The sequence below is a fragment of the Leiobunum rupestre genome, chromosome 7 (genome assembly GCF_980474605.1).
Source record: "Leiobunum rupestre chromosome 7, qqLeiRupe1.1.hap1, whole genome shotgun sequence".
NCBI lineage: Eukaryota > Metazoa > Arthropoda > Arachnida > Opiliones > Sclerosomatidae > Leiobunum > Leiobunum rupestre.
The window spans coordinates 20588991-20609254 of NC_143390.1; the positions used below are offsets into that span (position 1 = coordinate 20588991).

The following is a 20264-nucleotide window of genomic DNA, read 5'->3' on the forward strand; positions in this document are numbered from 1 at the left end:
TAATTACTTAATTCTTACGAACTGGTTTGAGGTTACAGATCTTTGAATCCTTAGTTCTGAGCTGACGAAGCGGGAACAAAAGCCGATGGCAGGATCAGGCTCAGATGCTTTTGACTAGTTACGGATTGTGACTGGTTACTCTTGAAAAACTTCCGAAGCGCTCTCCGTTAGAAGCTGATCATCGAGACTGTCCGAACGAGGGGCGCTTGAGACATTTGGAATCGCGGAATGCGCAATTAACTAGTGAGTGTTGTGGATCGTACCAATGGGAGCAATATTTTGCTGTTTATTTCTCTTTATATTACTTAATTATTATTTCTTTTGTCGCGCTTCTATTTAACTATATTACATCCTTTTAATGACCAGGTTGCTAATATAAAAATAATAGAATCCAGTAATTTGAATTAAACTAGCAGATAATATTTTGTAAAATAGAAACAGTGACCAATATTTTTATAAGATTAGTTTGTGTTTCTTTATTGGTTTTGAACGATAATTCTACGAGTCACTGAAAGAACAATTTAAAGTTTCCGCTCTCCCGTATTTTTCCTTGAAAGGGGAGCTCGACTGTCGCCACCTAGCGGCCACTCTTCTTTTTTTTAGAAAATTCCATGTTTTTAGTTTTACTTTCGTTTTTTACACACAATCCTTAGGGATTTGTGTGTATTTCGATCACCTACTGTGTAACCGCCACCGCTGCCGTACACACGATTGCTCGCGGTACGTTAGTGGTACAAAGGCGATTGATATCTCAATCGGTAGGCACTATTATAGCCTCGACGGGATTTTCATAGTTTATGGGATCGGAGCCCCGTAAGTGGGGTATTTGCCCACTTTAGTGTTTTTGGTCGATTTTCAATTTAAATTTACCCCACCACCCGCGTAGGCACTATTGTCATATTTGAATTTCGTGCCAATTGATACAGGTGCCATCTAACTCGTTCGCGTTTCGCTACCTTATTTCCAATACCAAGTAACTCGAAACGCTTGGTTTTTATACAAATTAATTTAAATGAACGTGTTAGCGTTTCGCCACCTTATTTCCAAAACTAGGTAACTCGAAAAACTTAAATGTCCGTGACATCTTGTTTACGAGACAAGTTCTCTCTCACATTAAGTCTTTACTAATTTATGTAAAATAAAGTTATTTCGTTCTAACTTCTTCAACCTAGTATTAACTTAAAGTACAATTCGTCACTAGCGGAATTTAATCTACCACAAAAATGGTGCCGAAACCCGGGACTTGTAAGTTTTTTCAATTAATTTTGTAGTAAAGCTCCCGCGAGAGACTTACGAGAGCAATGGCCGAAGCTTTAAGAGTAAGTACTTTGAAGAAGAGACGTGAAAGTATTAAGAAATTGACTACAAAAATCGTTGAAACAATAATGAACATGAACCCAAATGAGTCGGACCCAGTGGCTGTTGAAAGACTTCTAAATCAACTACTACGAAAAGAAGAATTGATTATAACACTGGACAATCCAATTAGGGATGGTACCCAAATAGACGAACTCGATGAAGAAAATCGAAGAAGCCGAAACATATATGGACCAAATAATCGCTGCAAGGACGCAAGCTTCGCGTTTTGTACTAAACGACGTGATGAACATAAAACCCCTAGAATGACTTGGAAAATGGGTAAAATTACCAATACCTTTGAAGGTCGTGATAACAAAATCAGATCGTGTTAAGTTAAGGTAGCTAACGGTATAGTTTTAAGAAGGCCAGTGCAATTATTGTACCCCTTAGAGTGCTAGTTTAACGTTTAGTTCGAAACCTAAATTGTATTGCCCTAAAATTCATATTTGATATTTGTTTTGAATTTAAAGTATATCATTGTTCATTGCATGTAATATTTTGATGAGTTAAGTTTCACTCATCGGCGGGCAGATTTTGTTCTAAGTCGGGCGTAATGTAGACCTATATGAGATATGAAATTTCCCAAAACGGGACCTTGTACTACTCATCGATTTGCCATGGCAACCGAAAATGTTTAAATTTTAAATGCAGGCAACTATCACTTGTTTTATGGCTGAAGGGGCCGAGCCACCTGTAAGGCGGTATGGGCGGGGGCTTAGACCCCCCACAATATTTATCAAACTTTTCGGAAAACTTAAATACTTAGGGATGTGCACACCGATATATCGGCCTATTTTTCTAATATCGGTATCGGTCAATATCAGCTTAAACGAAGCCAATATTGGCCGATACCGATATTAGAACAATATTTTCAAAAGATAGGAGGTATACGAGTGTAAACATAAAAAACTACGATATTCGATAGTTATCACGTAGAATGATAAGAAACATATTCCGATATGCTCTTGCAAACATTTTTAATGAAATATTAGAATAAAATGGTACGACACTACTGTTATGATAGATAACTTAATATCGGTCGATATTATCGACCACGAATAGCCGATATATATCGGTGCATCCCTAGAAATACTACGATCTTTTCCGGTCTCATTTACGGCAAACATCCGATATACCATCTTTTGTTAATGGTTTACCGTTACAACTCGCTTTTCGATGTGGGGATTATGGCCGTTACCGGTTCGGACAGTGAGGAGAGTGCTTCGAGCATTGGTTATTTATCGCAAAAATTCACAATATATGTATGGTAATGAAGTCTTTACACGGTATTACGGACAAAACCGTTTCTCAATTTCACTATCATTGCCAAGAAGTGGCGGTGCATGAGGTTTTGCTCACAAGCCAGCAGATCGGAGGACCAGGAATCGCGGTAGAAATTGACGAGACAAAATTCGGAACAACAAAATTTCATCGCGGGAAGAGTGTGGAGGGCCAATGGGTATTTGGTGGGGTGGAACGCGAAAGTAAAAGGTTTTTCATGGTCGAAATTATCAAGGATTGGACCCGCTTTCAAACAAAGATTTTATCCAATTTTTGGAAAGCGTATGATACGCTCGATTTAAAAAACTTAAAAGTAAATAACTCCCTACATTTTAAGGATCCTGAAAGTTCATACTAGGCTCGTAGAAGTCGTGGACCCATACGAAAGCTTCTTTTCTAGTTAATTAACAATGCATAATTATTCAACCCCGACCGCCCGCTAACTCGGTAAATAATTATTGCCCTGAAAAATTATGTTATGGGGAGAAATGCGGGGAGGTTAATTTATGGGGTGGAATGGGGGGAGCTTAATTTTTGGGGAGAAATGAGGGGGTTATTCTATGGGGAGAATTGGGGGGAGGTTAATTTATGGGGAGAAGTGGGGGGAGGTTAATTTATGGGGAGAAATGGCCCATGGGGGAGCTTAATTTAGGGGAGAAATGAGGGGGTTATTCTATGGGGAGAATTGGGGGGAATTTAATTTATGTAGAGAAATGGGGAGAGGTTAATTTATGGGGGAAAATGGTGGGAGGTTAATTTATGGGGAAAAATGGGGGGAGGTTAATTTATGGGGAGAAATGGGGGAGGTTAATTTATGGGGAGAAACGGGGAGGAGGTTAATTAATGGGAAGAAATGGGGGGAGGTTAATTTATGTGGAGAAATGGGGGGGGGTAATTTATGGGGAGATATGGGGTGAAGGGTCTTAAGTACCAAATTACCAAAACGCCAATAATCTAAAATCAATGGTAAAATAAAATCGGCCAAATTGAAGCTTGGATTAATAATACTATAATAGTGTAAATCCAAGATTGACGAACAGCTGCTCTCCCTAATTTATTTATTTCTGTTTTTTGAAAGAGGGCAATGTAAGTATTATTTTTATGCAAATATTTCTTAGCTTGTTTAAGGATTTAGTTATAAGATTGTAGTCTCTTTTGAGATGAGGCGACCATATAGGTGAGGCAAAGTCAATTAAGTAGCGGAAGGAGAAAAGCATTGAATATAGCTTTAATGAATTTTGGCGTTTTGAAGTGGAAGGATCGACGGACAAGCCCTGTAAACATATTAATTTTCTTCGCCACAACGCGACAATGGTTCGAGAACGATAATCGCTCGTCCACCTGAACACCAAGATCGCGAACACAGGCAACAACTGGTGGAATGGCTTGCCCGGCAAGAGAGTAGATAATCCGAGGATTGTTTCTTCCCAGATGAAGGACGGTAGATTTGAACGCATTAAAGACAAGGCCAGATTCGGTAGCCCAGGTTTCTTCACGAGATAAGTCGCTTTGAAACTTAATCGAAGAATCAGTTGCACAAAAAGGCTAGGGAACGCATGCAGAACAGCAGATGGTAGGCTGTTTATATAAATTGCAAAAAGTAAAGGAGCCAAAAAAGAGCCTTGCGGTACTCCGGTAGTTATAGAACAAGACGGAGAATGGATTCCCTTTATGACAACGCGCTGAGAACGATTCGTTAGGAAGGCCTGAATCCAACGAGGAGGTCGTTGATGAATACCAGCCAATTTCATTCTCTCGAAGAGTTTGTTGTGTGGAACTTGATCGAAAGCCTTTTGGATGTCTAGATATATGATATCAACAGCGTGACCGTTGTCTAGGGCTTTGGTCCAGATGTTAGAAGCCTCTAAGAGATTTGTTGAGAAAACCATGTTAGCTGGGTGTGAAAAGGGACGAGTCCAATAGATGTTTCAGGATTTTGTCATTAATAATGGATTCGAGAACCTTGACCACCTGGCTGGTTAAGCTAATTGGCCGATAATTTTGTGGTAGGGTGGGATCACTCTTTGGGACTGGGGTGACGTAAGCTGGGCGCCAGCATTCAGGAACGTCACTTGTGTCTAGACTAAGGTTTAAGATATGCGTCAGAGGTAGCGCAATGTGGTTAGCCGTTTGTTTGAGCAAGTTTGGATGTAAATTGTCAAGCCCTGGGGCTTTGTGTGCAGAGATTGAACGCCATTTTTCGATTTGCGTTTTGAGTTGACGAATTTAAAGAATGCCTTGGGGTTGGTTGATAAGTTTGATGTTGTAGTTTGCTCTCGCGAAGACCCCCCGGAGAGATGCCTGAAAGAAACACTGATCTCGTTTTGCTAGACGCAACTCCTTCACCTTCGAAGGAAATTTGTAATATCCCCATAATTTTGAGCATAGATGAGCTTCAACTGAAGAGAGTAATTCAATCTTGAAGATTTTACAGCACTCACTGGCTGATTTATTATAGAATTTGTTCATCCATTCAATACGTGAGAGGTGTTGATTGAGATTCGTGTAGTCGGAGTTGAAATAGTCAATTTTCTCTGTGGGGGCTGGCGGGAGTGGTAATGGAAGAAGCAGATAAAAGGACACTATGTTGTGATCGCTTTTACCTAGCGGTGGTAGGTATGTGATGTCGTATTAAGTAATGGGTCAGTCGAAAGGACAAGATCAAGAGTGCTCTTCCGCTGCTTGGATAGGCGAGTGGGTCCAGAGACAAACTGGTGAAGTCCATGAAGGGCCAATGTAGAGAGAAAATCGTCAGCCTCATCCGTACTAGCGATTGGGTGCTCCAAAGAAGACCAGTTAATGTAGGTATAATTTAGATCGCCCGCTATAAGCGGACAAAGGGTATTGGTTGCTGAAAAATCATCAATATGTTTGAGTAGGTGTAGTAAATCTGGTTTGTTATTAAAAGAAGGTGAGCGGTAAATGCACACAACAAGGAACGGGGTAGGCGCGATAGAGAGTTCGATAACAGTATAATCCAATCCATTGTAAGGTTTAGTGGAACATGAACAATTCCACGTGAACAATGGTCTTGAGATTACCGCAGAATGGTACACGTTTGAAATGTATATTGCTGTTCCACCGCCAGATGTATTTTTTTGACGATCGTTACGAAAAAGTGTTAAGTTACTGAGCGACAGTTCAGCATCAAGTATGTTTTCATCAAAGAATGTTTCAGTGATGAATAGAACTATGGATTGTTTAGTGGCGGCTAATAAAGATAGTTCATCTCGTTTTTCTTGAGAGCGGAGGCTTTGAGCATTGACAAGTAGACCGTTTGGTGCTGGTTGATAATTATTCGAAATGTTGGTTGTGGAATTGTTTTGAAAATTTCGGAATGAGTAATTTGGTTTAGGCTGGTGAGGGTTAATATGTAGGTTATATGAAGTGACAGGAGAGGAATTGCTATGAAGAGTTTTCGGTGTAGGTTGTTGAAATGGTTTCGGATAGTTATACAAGGAATCATTTGGAAAATTTTTGGAGATAGTTCGTTGAGGAGAAATTGTGATTGAGGAAAGTAGATAGTTTCGAATAATGAAGGAATATTGTGAGAGATTCTGACCCAAAGGTATAAAGTAGGGAGACAAGGTATTCCAGAACGGATTATACTGTGGAGGAGGATTTGAAAGGTAGTTTTGTGGTGGATAGTTGTGTCTTACATAGAGTTGAGCTGAGTTGGTTAGCTGAGTGTGTTAGTAAAGATTGGTTTCGGTCGTGGAGAGTCGTTGAAGAGGAACTATCGTAGATATGTTGGTTGATAGGGCACTTCGGAATTGTTCTTCGGTGAGACGAAAATGTCTCTTGGATAGCTCCCATGCTATAGGTGTCGGAAGAAAAGGGAGTGTGTCCCATCGTACCGTTTGATATTGCCTGTGGGGCAGTGGTCTGCTGGGTAGCGATTGGAGGTCTAAAGTAGGGGTCATTAGAGACCACTTTGTAGTTCCGAATGCAAAGGTTAATTTCGCCATTGTTGAGGCGTCGCTTTAGCTCATTAACTGCGTCATAATACAAAGATAGTTGTTTTCTAGTTCTATCAGGTCTGGTGTGTATCGCGAAATTTTGATCTTGACGACGATAGGAGATATATTGAAGAAATTGTGACTTTTGTGAACCATTTCGAAATAATATTTTGAAAGGCCGGGGATTATTGGTTTGAGAAGCTTGATTGCGGGGTAACCCGAAAAATTTTATGTGAGCAGAGAGACCACTCTTGGTGAGCAATTCAGTGACATGAGTGTAGCCTAAAGTATCATAAGTCGCAATAGTTTCAGGAATGTTGAGGAGTAACACGTTGTGTTTCCGAAGGTCTTCTTGACGTTTTTCTTCAACAGCGTCAACCTTTGAATCAATTTTTCCCATATAAATAGACTCGCACGTTTGGAGTAATAGGTCAAGTTTGGCTAAAACGTCATTTGCAATATCAGAAGACTCTAATTTATTGCGCGAGCTCGGAAAATTCGGTTTTTGCCCATCTCTGATTCACAACGGCCATATAGTAAAATAAGCGAATAAACCAAAATTATTATCTAGCAGTTTAGAAACGGTAGCTAATTATAGGAAAGTTTAGCCTTCATCCCCTAATAATGACGATGGCTAGCTCTAGCCTTCGAAATAGAGCTACAGCTACTTTCGGTCATCCGATGAGCCTGAAATATAGGGTCTAACTTTTGAAATTCTGGCTATTTTATTTTTAATTCAATAGTCAAGATCCACCAAATATATGGCTTTGCAAAGTGCAACCTGTTCCATTATAACAAATATTGTATGTAATAATAATTTGAATAAATAATTCGGAATTCGCGCTCTTATTTTTTAATATTATTTTAGTTCACCGATAGATGCCGCTTTTCTGGGGATTTTCCAAATAGATTATCTGCTAGCCGTCACACATTCCATGGCCAACTTCGCGCGCTCACTACGCCTGGTGCGAGCGTAGTAAGCGCGCGAAGTTGGCCATGCACTTGCAGACGGTTAGTCTGTTTTATTTGATACCAGTGATGTTCCGAGCGGTACATTTGTACTTTTTTAATACGTTTTCAAATTTTGAGTACGAAAGTACGTTTTGGATTTAATTAATCGTATTTAGTACGTTTGGAAAAATTTATGATACGAAAATACGTTTTGATATTTTTTGGCATATATTTAGTACGTTTTAGCTTTTTGGGGTTCGTTGAAAGTTTTATAAATAGTATGTGGTCTAATTTCACCACCAAAGCAGCTGGCTTTCTCCGAATTCCTCTAGTATGGCCCTCTATTGAAAGCGACCTTCAACCGGTTTTCAAGCGCATTGTAATTGTTGACAGCAGTTACAATGCCGGATTTAATCTTTTGACGTTTAAAAACGGAAGAAAATTTGTTTCATAGATGGCGTATTAAGTGGAAAATAGAAAAGTACGTTTTTCGTCAAAAAATGCTTCGAAAATACGTTTTGTGATTGGAGGAAATACGTTCCGGAAATCGCTCGGAACATCACTGTTTGATACTTCTCAGCTTTGATCGCTTTGATTATTGTTTATCATCCTTATGTCAAGCAAAGTTTTTCGATGAAATTTTTAAGTAATCGGTAGATTATTATCTTAGGATGCGGCTACTATAATATGTGTGATCAATGTCCTTATAAAAGGTCTAGCAAAATAATAATTGTAAGTCTTGTTCCTGGGTTAATTTGTCTTGTTCCTGGGTTAATTTGTCTTGTTCCTGGGTTAATTTGTCTTGTTCCTGGGTTAATTTGTCTTGTTCCTGGGTTAATTTGTCTTGTTCCTGGATTAATTTGTCTTGTTCCTGGATTAATTTGTCTTGTTCCTGGGTTAATTTGTCTTGTTCCTGGATTAATTTGTCTTGTTCCTGGGTTAATTTGTCTTGTTCCTGGGTTAATTTACCAAATTTATGGTTTTGTATTTAATAAATCAAATACAGTTCAAATAGATGTTCAATTGGCATTTAATGTTGGATCAAGAAACTTTTTCTATTGCAACGTCGATTCATTACATCAAGGAAAGACCTCAAACGGAATTTTAAAATTTGGGCTTTGCCACGACAATTGTCTCTGGTTAGCCTAGCGATGGCCAATATTTAATTCAAATCAGTTCAACTTTGCTATGCCTAAGAAGGTAACCAATGTAAAAAAAAATTCGCCATTTGAGTTGGTTATAAGGAAACTTGGCTTTGATAACTATTCTTATAATTTATATTTCTTTTATAGGAACACAGCTTTGATGACCAATGAACATTTCTCTGATAATGGAGTTCTCAAACCAACTATACAGAGTATTGCCTACATAAGGAAAAATAATTTCAGTATTTGCTACAATGGTTAACTCCACCTCCTAAATATACCACAGTCAGATTCATTGATTCTGCTACTCAAGAAACACTAAAAAGCTGATGGAGTTAAAAAAACAAACACACCCCGCAATTTCCAATATTTTTTTCATGCGTTCCATAAAAAATGAAGTTGTTAAACCTGTCAGTGATTGTTAATTCGTGATGTGGAACATCAATTCAAAGGGACGCTCCCGTGTTCGTTCTCGGAATTATCAGTGCCCCAAAGCATTTTCCACTAGGAAAATGTTTGAAATCCTATGAAATTTACAGAAACCCATTTCTGGGTAACTGGTTTGCCTAGTGGTATTGCTTTGGATACGTATGAGAGGGGGCGATTAATTGTCTATCTCTAAGAGATTTAATGGGAAGCCAAATTTTTCTACAAAATCTACGATCCGTACTTTGCGGCATTGTTTTAGAACCAAAACAGGGAGATTATGTTTTAAATATGTGCGTGTCCCCTGGTGGAAAAGCTACTCGTATTACTTCATATGAAAGATGAAGGCATCATTATTGCGTTAGACAAAACCAAAAATTAAGAAAAGCTTAAAAGTAGGGTTACTGCACAAGGATTTGAAGTTTTAAAATGTTTCGATTGCAACAGTGTTAAATCAGTTTATAAAATTATGAGACTTATTTCAACCTATCCCCTCCATTTCTGCCGAATTTATTTAAAACAAGTGTTATTAGATGCTCCTTACAGCTCTTAGGCAAAAGACCAAAGTTCCAAATTAAACCAAAAAGAAAATGTTTTGCAGCAACTGCTGATTCGGTTAAACCTGGAGGAGTAATAGTTTATATTACTTGTACGTTATTAATGAAAGAAAATTAGAGTATAGTGCAATGGGCTTCGAACAAATTACTTTACCTGAAATTGGTGAAACCAACAGTAGGTTTTACTTTGAAGGCAAGCCAGTTGAGCGAAGATGCAAAAATATTATATAGATTCTATGCTCTTTCTTTAGGTTGTGATTATTATAAAGATACCATTGTATTTTTCATTGTAAAATTCATTAAAACTAATTGAAAAGTTTAATAAAATAAGTATACACATATAAAAACTCAATTGGAAATTAAATTATTTAAATTGAACCCATAGATGGCGTACGTAACTTGCCCGAGATACAAGAAACGCGGGAAATCTAAAATTACTTGAACAATCACTACAGATTTTTTAAAATAATAAGCGTGCCTTAAATTTTCACATTTAAAACCACAAGAATCGTGCCAAAGTTATCTTTTCCTCTCTCTCAACTATTTTCCATAAGCCTATAACCTTTCACAGAACTCTTTTTCTTTAAAATGTTTTCCTAAGAGTGACGTTAGCTCAGGAAGAAAATCGGCTCCAGCGAGGCGCTGTCAAGGACAAATTCAGTGATCAGAATTCGAAATTAATAACGGTAAAATTATGAATAATTTAGCTAATGAGATTGAAATAAACATAGAGCTCTCAGCCTTGAGAAACTTATTATGCAATTCTTTTTTTGTGTATTATATGTATTTTTGAATTTAATCTCAAAACATTATTGATTTAAATTTTTAATTATATAAATTAAATCTTTGAGAATGGGAAGTTTTTATTAGTATTACTATTACGTAGATGAAACTAAAGACCTAAAATTACAACCAAGCCCTCTAATAATAATAATAATTAGCTAGGCTAATATCCAAGGTGTTGTGAGTAGTTCTTGCAGAGCCCCCAGATGTCCTATAATTATTATCAAATCCTATATTTTTAAAACTGCCCTATAACATCCTATATATTTAGAAAAATCCCCAAAAAGTTGTATAAAATTTGAATAATTTTAATTTTTTGTCCATTTCAAGATAAATTGCTAGATTTAGCTATAGGATAAATTCCTATACAAAGTCAGTCTAGTCGATACTTTTGTTTTTGTTAACATGGTTAGCTACTAGTATATTTTTATGATAAAATGGTTAAATTATTTAATTGAAAATCAAAGATTTATTTCATTAAATATAGATGTTGTTTTTAAATGGATAAATTTAGTAAATGAAATCGCATGTACATGTATATACCTATAAAATCCTATAAGTTTGAAAATATATTTTTAGAAATATAATCTTATTTTTCCTATAAATATTTTGATGATTTGAGTGGGGCCCTGTTCTTGGTAAAACCATTACACGTGAAGTGTCATACTTATGGAAAATATTATTGACTAAAACGAAAAACCAGTGAATTTGTATTAACTATGCTAATATAATTCACCCTCATTCTTCAAAAGAGTGATAAACAACCTGACCTAGAATTTCCACTCGAATTTCTACGCCGCACCAAACCTCAAACTAGTTTTTGTTGTTGAGCATTCACAAAAGTAATAACGCGCCAAAACCAAGTTCTTCAATCATTTTTGGTTTACCGTCAGAATTAATAAAACTTCATTAACAAAGTTCCCGGTATTATAATTATAATTGCTAAGATGATGGAAGACCGAGATAATAAATGATAGTAAACGAATAGTAGTGGTATAAATTAACCTTCCGATTATTCGTAATGGATTTAAATAACATCGTTAGGTCAGTGCCGTCCGGTTTCGAGTTTTGATCGTCCTTGGTTCTGAAACGCGCGAGTTGAATCATGCCTAAAATAAAAAATATCAAGATACGAAGCCAGGTGTGGTTCTAAGAAATTACAACCCACTCCTTACCACAGGCCAAGTATGTTTTTCTGACTTTTTTTAAATCTTACGAATTATCGAATTATCTCTGTTATATCTTTTGTTTCGGAAATCCGTTAACTTAAACAACTTAAAGAATAAGATAATTATGTGGAAAAGAAATTAAAAATTATTTTGGTTAATACCTCTTTTCAGAGTCGTAGCCAGGATTTTTGTTTGCGCAACTAACAAGCAGATTACCCGAGGTGGTTATCACCGATTTTGTTGAAACTCGGGGGTTCAGTAGACCTTATGGTAGTATGAAAATTCCCAAAACGAAAAGTTGCAATGGGCTTTAGTTTTTCCATTGCAACCGAAAAGGTTTTTGACCTCTCCATTTAAAAAAAGCATATGATTATCTCGATTACCCAAATTTTGTAAAAATTTAACGCAAATTGATCAATTGTACTCAAAATCCTTGATCCATATTACCCAAAATAGGTCAAATTCATCTTTTTGGGTAAGTTTTGAAAATTTAATTTTTTAAAATTTTTTAAGTAAGTACCCTGTGAAACCGATAAAACCCCATGATTTTTTAAAATGGAATTTTTTGTTTTGAGAGATCAAAAACATTTTCGGTTTCCATGGGAGAACTAAAGCCCATTGCAACTTTTCTCTTGGCAATTTTCATACTATCATAACAAAATCGGTGATAACCACCTCAGGTAGTCTCTTTGTAAGTAAATAAAAATTAAGAAAACGTTCGTACAACCATGATTAGGAATATTGTAATTCTTATTTTTAGTAGCCATACAGTTTTTTCCTAATGATCAGTTAAATTCTAATTCAACCAATCTAATTACGTAGCCTTGATGTTGATCAACGGAGTTTAGATTTGAAATGCGTTAAAATAAATAATATTCTTTATTAAAACAATTTTTAATTTTTAATTAAAAAATTAGTCTTTATTTGGCCTACGTAATCGTTGTTTTTCTCTTTGAAAGGGTTTTAAATTTCGGGAAAACTTGGCTTCAAATTTGAATTATGAAAACCGGAAGAATAACTCAGGAAGTCGATACCGGTGAAGCTTTATCGATATTTTTTGGCTTCATCGTTAAGTGTCATACTTACAACTGTTACGATACTCGTGGTTAAAGATCAACCACTAGAAAAAACGCGATAACCTAAATCGAAAATACCTTTTCGTCCCCAATTCTTATTACGAAAAACTGGCGAATTGTTTGGATCCACGAAAAACGTGCAAAGTGAAAAAATCTCCCGTTTCTTTTGGGGTGAAATATTGGAAAGGCCCCCATCTCGTACCGATGAGAGGAATTTATCGAAAACTAGCCATAGAGATTTCTCCGAACCCAAAATAGATCGCGAAAACAACTTAATACCTCAGGCGACCTCGAATTAGTAATTCTATATCGCGTTTTCTGTTTTCGAGATTACGTCGTTACGAAGAAAAGGCAACCGAAAAATCTAATTCCTGTCAAATACCTCCGTGATCGAATGAATGTGTAATAAGCTAGAGGTGAAGGTAACTCGGAACCCGTTTTGATTGGTTAGTTCATTTCTGGGCACGTGTTCCCGTTTACGGAGGGCTGAAAGGAGTAGCCGCCTCCGCCGCTACTGCAAGAGGAAAGTTTAACTGCCACAAAAACGCGTTTACAGACTGGTTCGCGGCGATTCAAATCTGTTCCGTGGTGTCGCATTGAAAATGTTTTAATTAAAGGGTTGAAGCGCTTTCATCGACGACCCGCAGACTGAATTCGAAAGGACCTTATTAGCGCGAGAAAACGCCGGACTCTGGAAGGATGACCAGAAAATCTTATTATCTTCGTGACGTGGTCAGTTCCGTCGTTCTAGAACTCGACGGATATTGCGACTCCTCCGTCGCAATGTCCGTGAGACTAAATGTCAATCAATCGTGGATTAACAAAGATTTTGACCAACTCGTCTTTTAGACTACTGTTAATGGACACGGCGTTCAAGCCCCGGTCTACAAGCGAGCTAATGGCTACAGCAACCACACTACTGTCAACGGACATCGTGATACTTCCAACCACGACGATACCAACGGTGATGTAAGTAAAATCTTAGGTTTGTGCTTACACTTTCGTACATTGCGACTAGGCGATAGACTCGCGCAGTTGACTATAAAGGAATTGACCAGAGCAGATATGGCTTTAAAATCAAAAGAATAACTCTCGAGTATATTTATTGATAAGGAAACGATTGCTTAGCACTCCAAGTCAATATCACATTGACAGTTTATATCGATAAGTCATCGGCCTTAATCTAATTGTTCTACCTTGTGGTTATCTTTGGTACATTCCAAAGAAGAAAAGACTATCGTATTAGTTCGTAGGGACGGAGCTATTAACATTAGCGAAAGATTTCATATAAAGGTTTAATGTACAAAGCCAAAGTAATTATCACGTTTCCCACTCGCAAACGCCGACAAAAGGTTTTGGTGCAACGGCGATGTGGCAATTTTTATTTAAGTCATCATCCGAAATGAAATCTTATCTGTAATACTCAAAGTTTACAATCAGGCAGTGAATTGACAATATCTTTTTTGTCCTTAACTAAATTATGGAACGCTCCGATATAGCCAATGAGAACAAAATTACATATTTTAATTTTTACACCTTGATTACCTTCCGATAACGAGTTTAATGTTTGAGTGTTTCATCTATAAATAATTGTAGCACAATATTCCGGAGTTTATCTTTGAACCCGTCAAACTTTTATTGTCGCAAATTATACCACGGAATGTAATAATCGGGGCAACTCGAAAAAAAGACCTGCCTTTCGCAGTTGATCAATTTATTGTGACAGTTTTTATTGCTAAGCTTTTCACGATTATTTTCCAGCAAGACAATATTTAGGTACGATACGCGGGTTATTTTTAAACAAGAAGTTAATCGGCCATTGAACTAAAATGGGGTTCCATCTAGCAAACCAACCCTTCTGAACCGTATAATGTTCGACTGCTTGTACAATTGAATCTTTTCTCGCTTAGGTGCTTGAGATGGGTGAAGCTAAGAAGATCACCGAGAAAGAAGACGCGAATTTGGTGGACGATGAGAACAGGGGTGCGTGGGGCACCAAATTGGAATTCCTGCTCTCTTGCATGTCCATGTCCGTTGGTTTGGGGAACGTTTGGAGATTTCCCAATGTAGCGTACAATAATGGCGGAGGTACGACGTACTAATGGCTGTTAAAATCCCGCGCAACTAACTCCAAAGTCTATTCCAAATAGGAGCCTTTCTTATACCTTATTTAATCGTACTGGTCATCATCGGTCGTCCACTCTACTATATGGAACTGGTAATGGGTCAGTTCAGTGGGGCCGGACCGATAAAAGTATGGAAAGCGGTGCCCGCTCTAAAAGGTACGTAACTACAGTTAAGTACACGCCGAACATTTCCTCCGAAAGTTGATTTAAGTAACTCTTTAGAGAAATTTGAAGTATTGACATAGTCCTTATCGCGATATTTGTATCCTTAATTAAAAACCTATACCTAGGCTAAACAAAAACGCGCGAAGAAAATTTATATTAAAACTACTATAATCTTATCAACCGCGTATCATCCGAAAGGTATTGGCTACGCTCAGATGGTTTCAACCCTCTACATCATGATCTTTTACAATTACTTGATGGCCTTGACCATCTACTTTCTTTTCGCGTCCATGAGCAAAGATCTGCCATGGACTCTTTGCGACGCCGAATGGGCAGGAAACGACACTTGTTCGGTATAAATAAGAACTAATTATCAATTACATCCAAAGCCTTTAACCTTATTATTTTACAAATTTAGGAAAACGGCACCTTACTAAACTCCAACGCTAGTTTGTCCCAACTATATTTCGAGTACGATAAACGCAGTCCAAAGCGTTATAATTCGAGAATACAACTTTTAAAACCCTATTTTTAGGAACAAAGTTCTCGAAAAATCCGACAGTTTAAATGAAGTGAACAGCATCAATTGGCCTTTGCCACTCTGTCTATTGTTAGCCTGGGTCATGGTTTTCTTGACCATTATGAAAGGAATAGAATCTCTCGGAAAAGTAGGTTTGACTTGACCGAAACGGTAAATAGGCATATTCACACGAATCAACTCTACTCTTCTTTCTTAGAAAACTACCTCTATATATCAATTTACATTAATGAAGGTATTTTATTAACGTATGAATATTTAATTTTTTTCAATCAAAAGCACGTGCAAGAAAATTATTAGATTTAAATATTTACAAAAACCGGAACAACCTGGTTTGCGAGTCGTGTTAGTGAACAATGTTTTACGGAAATGTTGACTCGTGTGAAAAGGTCTGAATGTAAAGTTGATTAGCTCGAATGCATTCGTATCTTTTTCAGGTTTCGTACTTTACCGCTCTGTTCCCATATACCGTACTGATTGCCTTGCTGATCGTCGCCCTGGTCAACGACGGTGCAGTGACGGGTTTGGATTACTTCTTTAATCCAAAATGGAAATTTCTGATGAAAGCCGAGGTTGAGGACCATCGATTACCATTTCCTTTTAAGCCAATAATAACGTGGTTCTTTTTTTTTTTGGTACGCTGTGAACGTTTAGGTATGGTACTACGCTTGCGAGCAGTCGTTCTTTTCACTGGCAGTCGGATACGGCGCTTTGGTCATGTACTCCAGCTACAATAATTTCAAACACAACGTTTCCAAGTATTAATTGAGTCGCTCGGCTAATTTAAACGGTTGTTCAATCTCGTTCCTTTTTTTGCTAAATCTCTAGAGACGCCCTGATCATAAGTTTCACCGACACATTCACCAGTCTCTTAGCTGGCTCCGTCATCTTTTCCGTTCTTGGCACTTTGGCAATAAAAACCAATAGGGACGTTGGTGAAGTGGCCGGAGAGAAAGGTATATACGTTATAATACATACTTTACAAGTTAAGAATAATAAGAAGAATCAGCTAGGCTAATACCCAAAGCCCCACCTTAGGCCTAAGTCATCAAGCTACTTTTAAAGTCATTAATTCAGGTGACCGGGTTACATAACGCAAGAGGGTGGTGCCACGCGAGCCAACAGCTCCCTACACTAACTATTACCTTATCCTTATACTCCATAAAAATGGAACATGTAATTTTGTAAGTACGAGGTCCGTGTACACCGTTTTACGTTAGCGTTATAAAGAGATGGATACTTAACTTGTAAGAGGATATTGCATACTTTTGGTTATACGTATATCTTAAATAGCCCGCGTGTGTTCAAAATACCACCGTGTTTTTCAGAGGGTATGGGTCTGGCTTTCATCGCGTATCCTGAAGCTCTGGGCAACATTCCGTACGTCCCGCAACTGTGGTCTATTCTCTTCTTCATCATGTTGTTCACTCTGGGAATTGGTAGCTCCGTAAGTTTCTATGGCAGATATTATAGCGAGACATCGAATAAGAGATTTTACACGCACGCGGATAGGTCGCGCAAGTTGAGACCATCTTAACCGCGCTGAGGGATCGATACCCGTCTCTAAGACAGAAGAAATGGAAACTAGCTTTGGGAATGAGCATCTTCTGTTTCTTGTGCGGAATTCCACTCACAACTAACGTAAGGTGATATCTCGAACCAATTAGTATTCTAAACTAATATTTATAAACTGATACAGGGTGGTCAACATATTATGACGCTTCTCGATAACTACGGAGTTGGTACTGCAGTTTTTTTCTACGGAATTTGCGAAGTCGTCGGCATCATGTGGATTTACGGTAAGTTCAATCTGTTAGATGGTATAGAGATAAACTTATTACGTAATTTCCTGATCTCTCGCTTCAATAAAACTTAAATAGTATATGCAGTGTTTTTCAATTTCATAAGGTTGGTTTACAGAAGCTTTCGGATGGCGCCAAATTACTCGACTTTTATCGTTAATGCGTGGGAGTGCCATCTATGTTACTTACATTGTTAAATATAGCCATAGCTCAAAACAAATATTAACGGAAAATATTTATTTATTTTATAAAAGCTATAAAACTAAATAAATGTTATTAAATTATTTTCATAATTATAATAAGTTAACATTTAAATTTTTATGAGCTTCGGTGTATCTGTTACAGAGGGCGTTGTTGACTAATCAAAATTAAGTCTCTCTTCGTCACCCTTTTCGGGTATATAAAGTCTGATTTATTGTGGGGCACACGTTTCTATTACTCGTATACAGTGGTATAGCGTCGTAATCTAACCTTTTTTAGAGTTGAATAACCCTGGTATATGCTTTCAGTATGTTACAATAAATACTGAATTTAGCTGAATACTAATACCTTGATGGCCTACTGAAATTACGTTTAATATAATAATATATATCCACTTTATTTCAAGGTATTAAAAGATTCTGTAAGGATATTCATTTTATGTTGGGAGAACCACCGAATTGGTTTTGGAAAATTACGTGGGGTTTCATTACGCCCGTTGCACTAATAGTAAGCTATAATGATGGTACTGTTTTTAGTGCAATTGTTTAGAGTATTTGTTCTTTCAGGTGATATTCGTCTATGGTAACGTCATAGTAGCAGGGAAAGGCAAAGAGGGAATTCCCCAGTGGGGTATCGGCTTAGGTTGGGGACTAGCGGCACTTGCCATGATCCAGATCCCATTGTGGATGCTAGTTGAAATTTTCAGTCACCGAGACAAAGGATGTTTAGGGGTAAACTCTTTTTCTAACTAGCTATAGGCATATTCACAAGAGTCAACATTTTCGCCAAACATTGTAGACCCCACAAACGCTTTAAAGAACGTCTTGGTTTACCTCCAAATATTTATATATTATATTTTTCGTACACCAAATGATAATATTAATATTAAATACCTTAAATAATGCAAATTGACATATTTTGTTGATGTTGAATTACAAGTAATTTTCTTTGCCGATTCGTTTGGGCTACATAATCACGAGTAGTGAAAGCGATCAGGTATTCGTGGGTCACTTTACTGAAGAGGAAGTGCTAACTGAAATTCTACTCTATTTTTTCAAACGATTCTGTGGACCTTTAAAGCGCGAAATCTTAGCCACCTTTCATAGAGCGTTTGGATCAAAACGAACTCGGGCTGAAAACTACCAACCAAGTTGGGCAAAAATGTTGACTTCCGCGAATAGACCTTTAATTGGAGTTCAACTTTAATTAAAAAGCGTTGTACCGTAGGCGATCAAGGCGGCTTTTAGGCCGAGTGAGAAATGGGGTCCCAAGAACCCAAAACTACACGCCGAATGGTTGGAGTTCCACGCTCGAGGGCCGAGCCCAGCGGTCGCCCAAGTGGAGAATGGCCTTCCATCGCCCCCTCCCTACGACAATCCGGCCTTCGAGTTGAACGAGTCGCAAACGCCCCAGAAATAATAAAAAATGAACGGCATCATTCTATATATATTTGTTTTTGAAAAATCTACTTAAGGACAGACAACGTCGCTAATGTAAATCTGTAAATACCTCGCGACTCGTCACAGACTGACCTAGTTTGTTCGTGTCCATATCAGACAGATAACAACAATTGAGGTCAGAATAACTAGGTTTACCCATACAAGGACCAATATGGGCATTGTTTTGTTAAAGCGCGAAATTTATTTAAAATGTAAATAAAAAGCCAACATTATAAAAACGTCCTGGTGCCAAACCCACAAGTTTTTGATTTCAGCTCTGGAGAGTGAATCCCGATATGAAAATAATTTTGATCTTTATCAGGGGCATCTGGTTGTCAAACGAAGTTTCCTTGTTTTAAGAAAATCATGTCAATTTGGAAAGATTCACCAACTCCTCATTTGCCCTTTACGTTTGCCGAACTTGTTTTAATGTATCGCTTTCGTCACGAGATACGTAGGAGTTCAGTTCAGTTTTGAAGGTTAGATCTTCATAAAAAGGGCGACTCGTCGAATTTTCATAGTGAAACGTCACTTCTACGTCACGAGTGACGCGCCCGATACATCTAAACAAGAAAGACAATGTTTTTTTATAGAAAGGCCTATTATCTGAGACGCTAAGCCTTTGATATTTTTAACTTCTTTGATGTACAGCTAACGATTAAAGGGAATATAACCTCGGGTATTTGGTGTGGAACACCAACGTTTGCAGCTCTGGCCGCTCTTGCCTTTGGCTTTAGAAATGTTTGGCGCCACTGTATAGGGTTATTTGAAAAATTGAAGGGGTTTTCCATAAAGCTTGCTTTGCAGGTTATATTCCCTTTAAGTACATACGTATGAAATATTCCCTTTTTAATATAAATTATTTATATTTACTCCGAAACGTAGATGAGTAGCATTTTTATTATTTTTAAAACCAGTGGTTTTGGATTCAGAGGGCAAACAATTGAAAAAAAAATCATATTAAATACAATTATTTTTTCTTCGGTTTCTTGACGAGCTAGGACCTAAAGCTTTTCGGCCCAGAGAACAAAATCAGAATAATAGTAATTTAGATTAAATTGATAAACGCTTTCTAAAAAGTTAAGTTTAACTACGCTAGAATTAGGGGATTTACGCTTACAAAGCCTTACATTAAGATTTTCTGCCGCGTTCAGCGTCTTAGACTGTGGCGCCGTGAGTGAGTGATGACGGAAGTTTTCTCTGCTAGAACTCTACTCTTTTTAACAGAGCATATAAAGTCGCAAATATATCCTGTCTATTCTCCGTTAACTTGAATATATACTTGTT

At 37.5% G+C, this 20264-nt stretch overlaps 1 protein-coding gene and 1 pseudogene across 3 annotated transcripts; both read left to right on the forward strand.

The window, feature by feature from the left end:
* The first annotated feature begins 8144 nt into the window (after positions 1–8144).
* On the forward strand, positions 8145–10405 carry LOC149935089 (tRNA (cytosine(72)-C(5))-methyltransferase NSUN6-like; annotated as a pseudogene). Its single transcript, XR_016482275.1, has 3 exons — positions 8145–8282; positions 8557–8750; positions 8843–10405. The product of XR_016482275.1 is annotated as a tRNA (cytosine(72)-C(5))-methyltransferase NSUN6-like (transcript).
* A 2806-nt stretch (positions 10406–13211) lies between these two features.
* Positions 13212–19216, forward strand: LOC149935090 (sodium-dependent nutrient amino acid transporter 1-like). Of its 2 annotated transcripts, XM_090180907.1 has the most exons (16): positions 13212–13438; positions 13556–13675; positions 14617–14794; positions 14857–14988; positions 15196–15350; positions 15416–15468; positions 15533–15665; positions 15973–16107; positions 16190–16293; positions 16364–16491; positions 16864–16982; positions 17048–17176; positions 17235–17334; positions 17945–18045; positions 18105–18269; positions 18766–19216. In XM_090180907.1, the coding sequence occupies exons 1-16, from the start codon at positions 13406–13408 to the stop codon at positions 18955–18957; spliced, it is 1977 nt and encodes a 658-aa protein (XP_090037033.1). In that variant the 5' UTR covers positions 13212–13405; the 3' UTR covers positions 18958–19216. The 2 variants fall into 2 exon arrangements, with proteins under 2 accessions (XP_090037033.1, XP_090037034.1); XM_090180908.1 differs by lacking the exons at positions 13212–13438; positions 13556–13675 and adding an exon at positions 14366–14482.
* The last annotated feature ends 1048 nt before the right edge of the window (positions 19217–20264 follow it).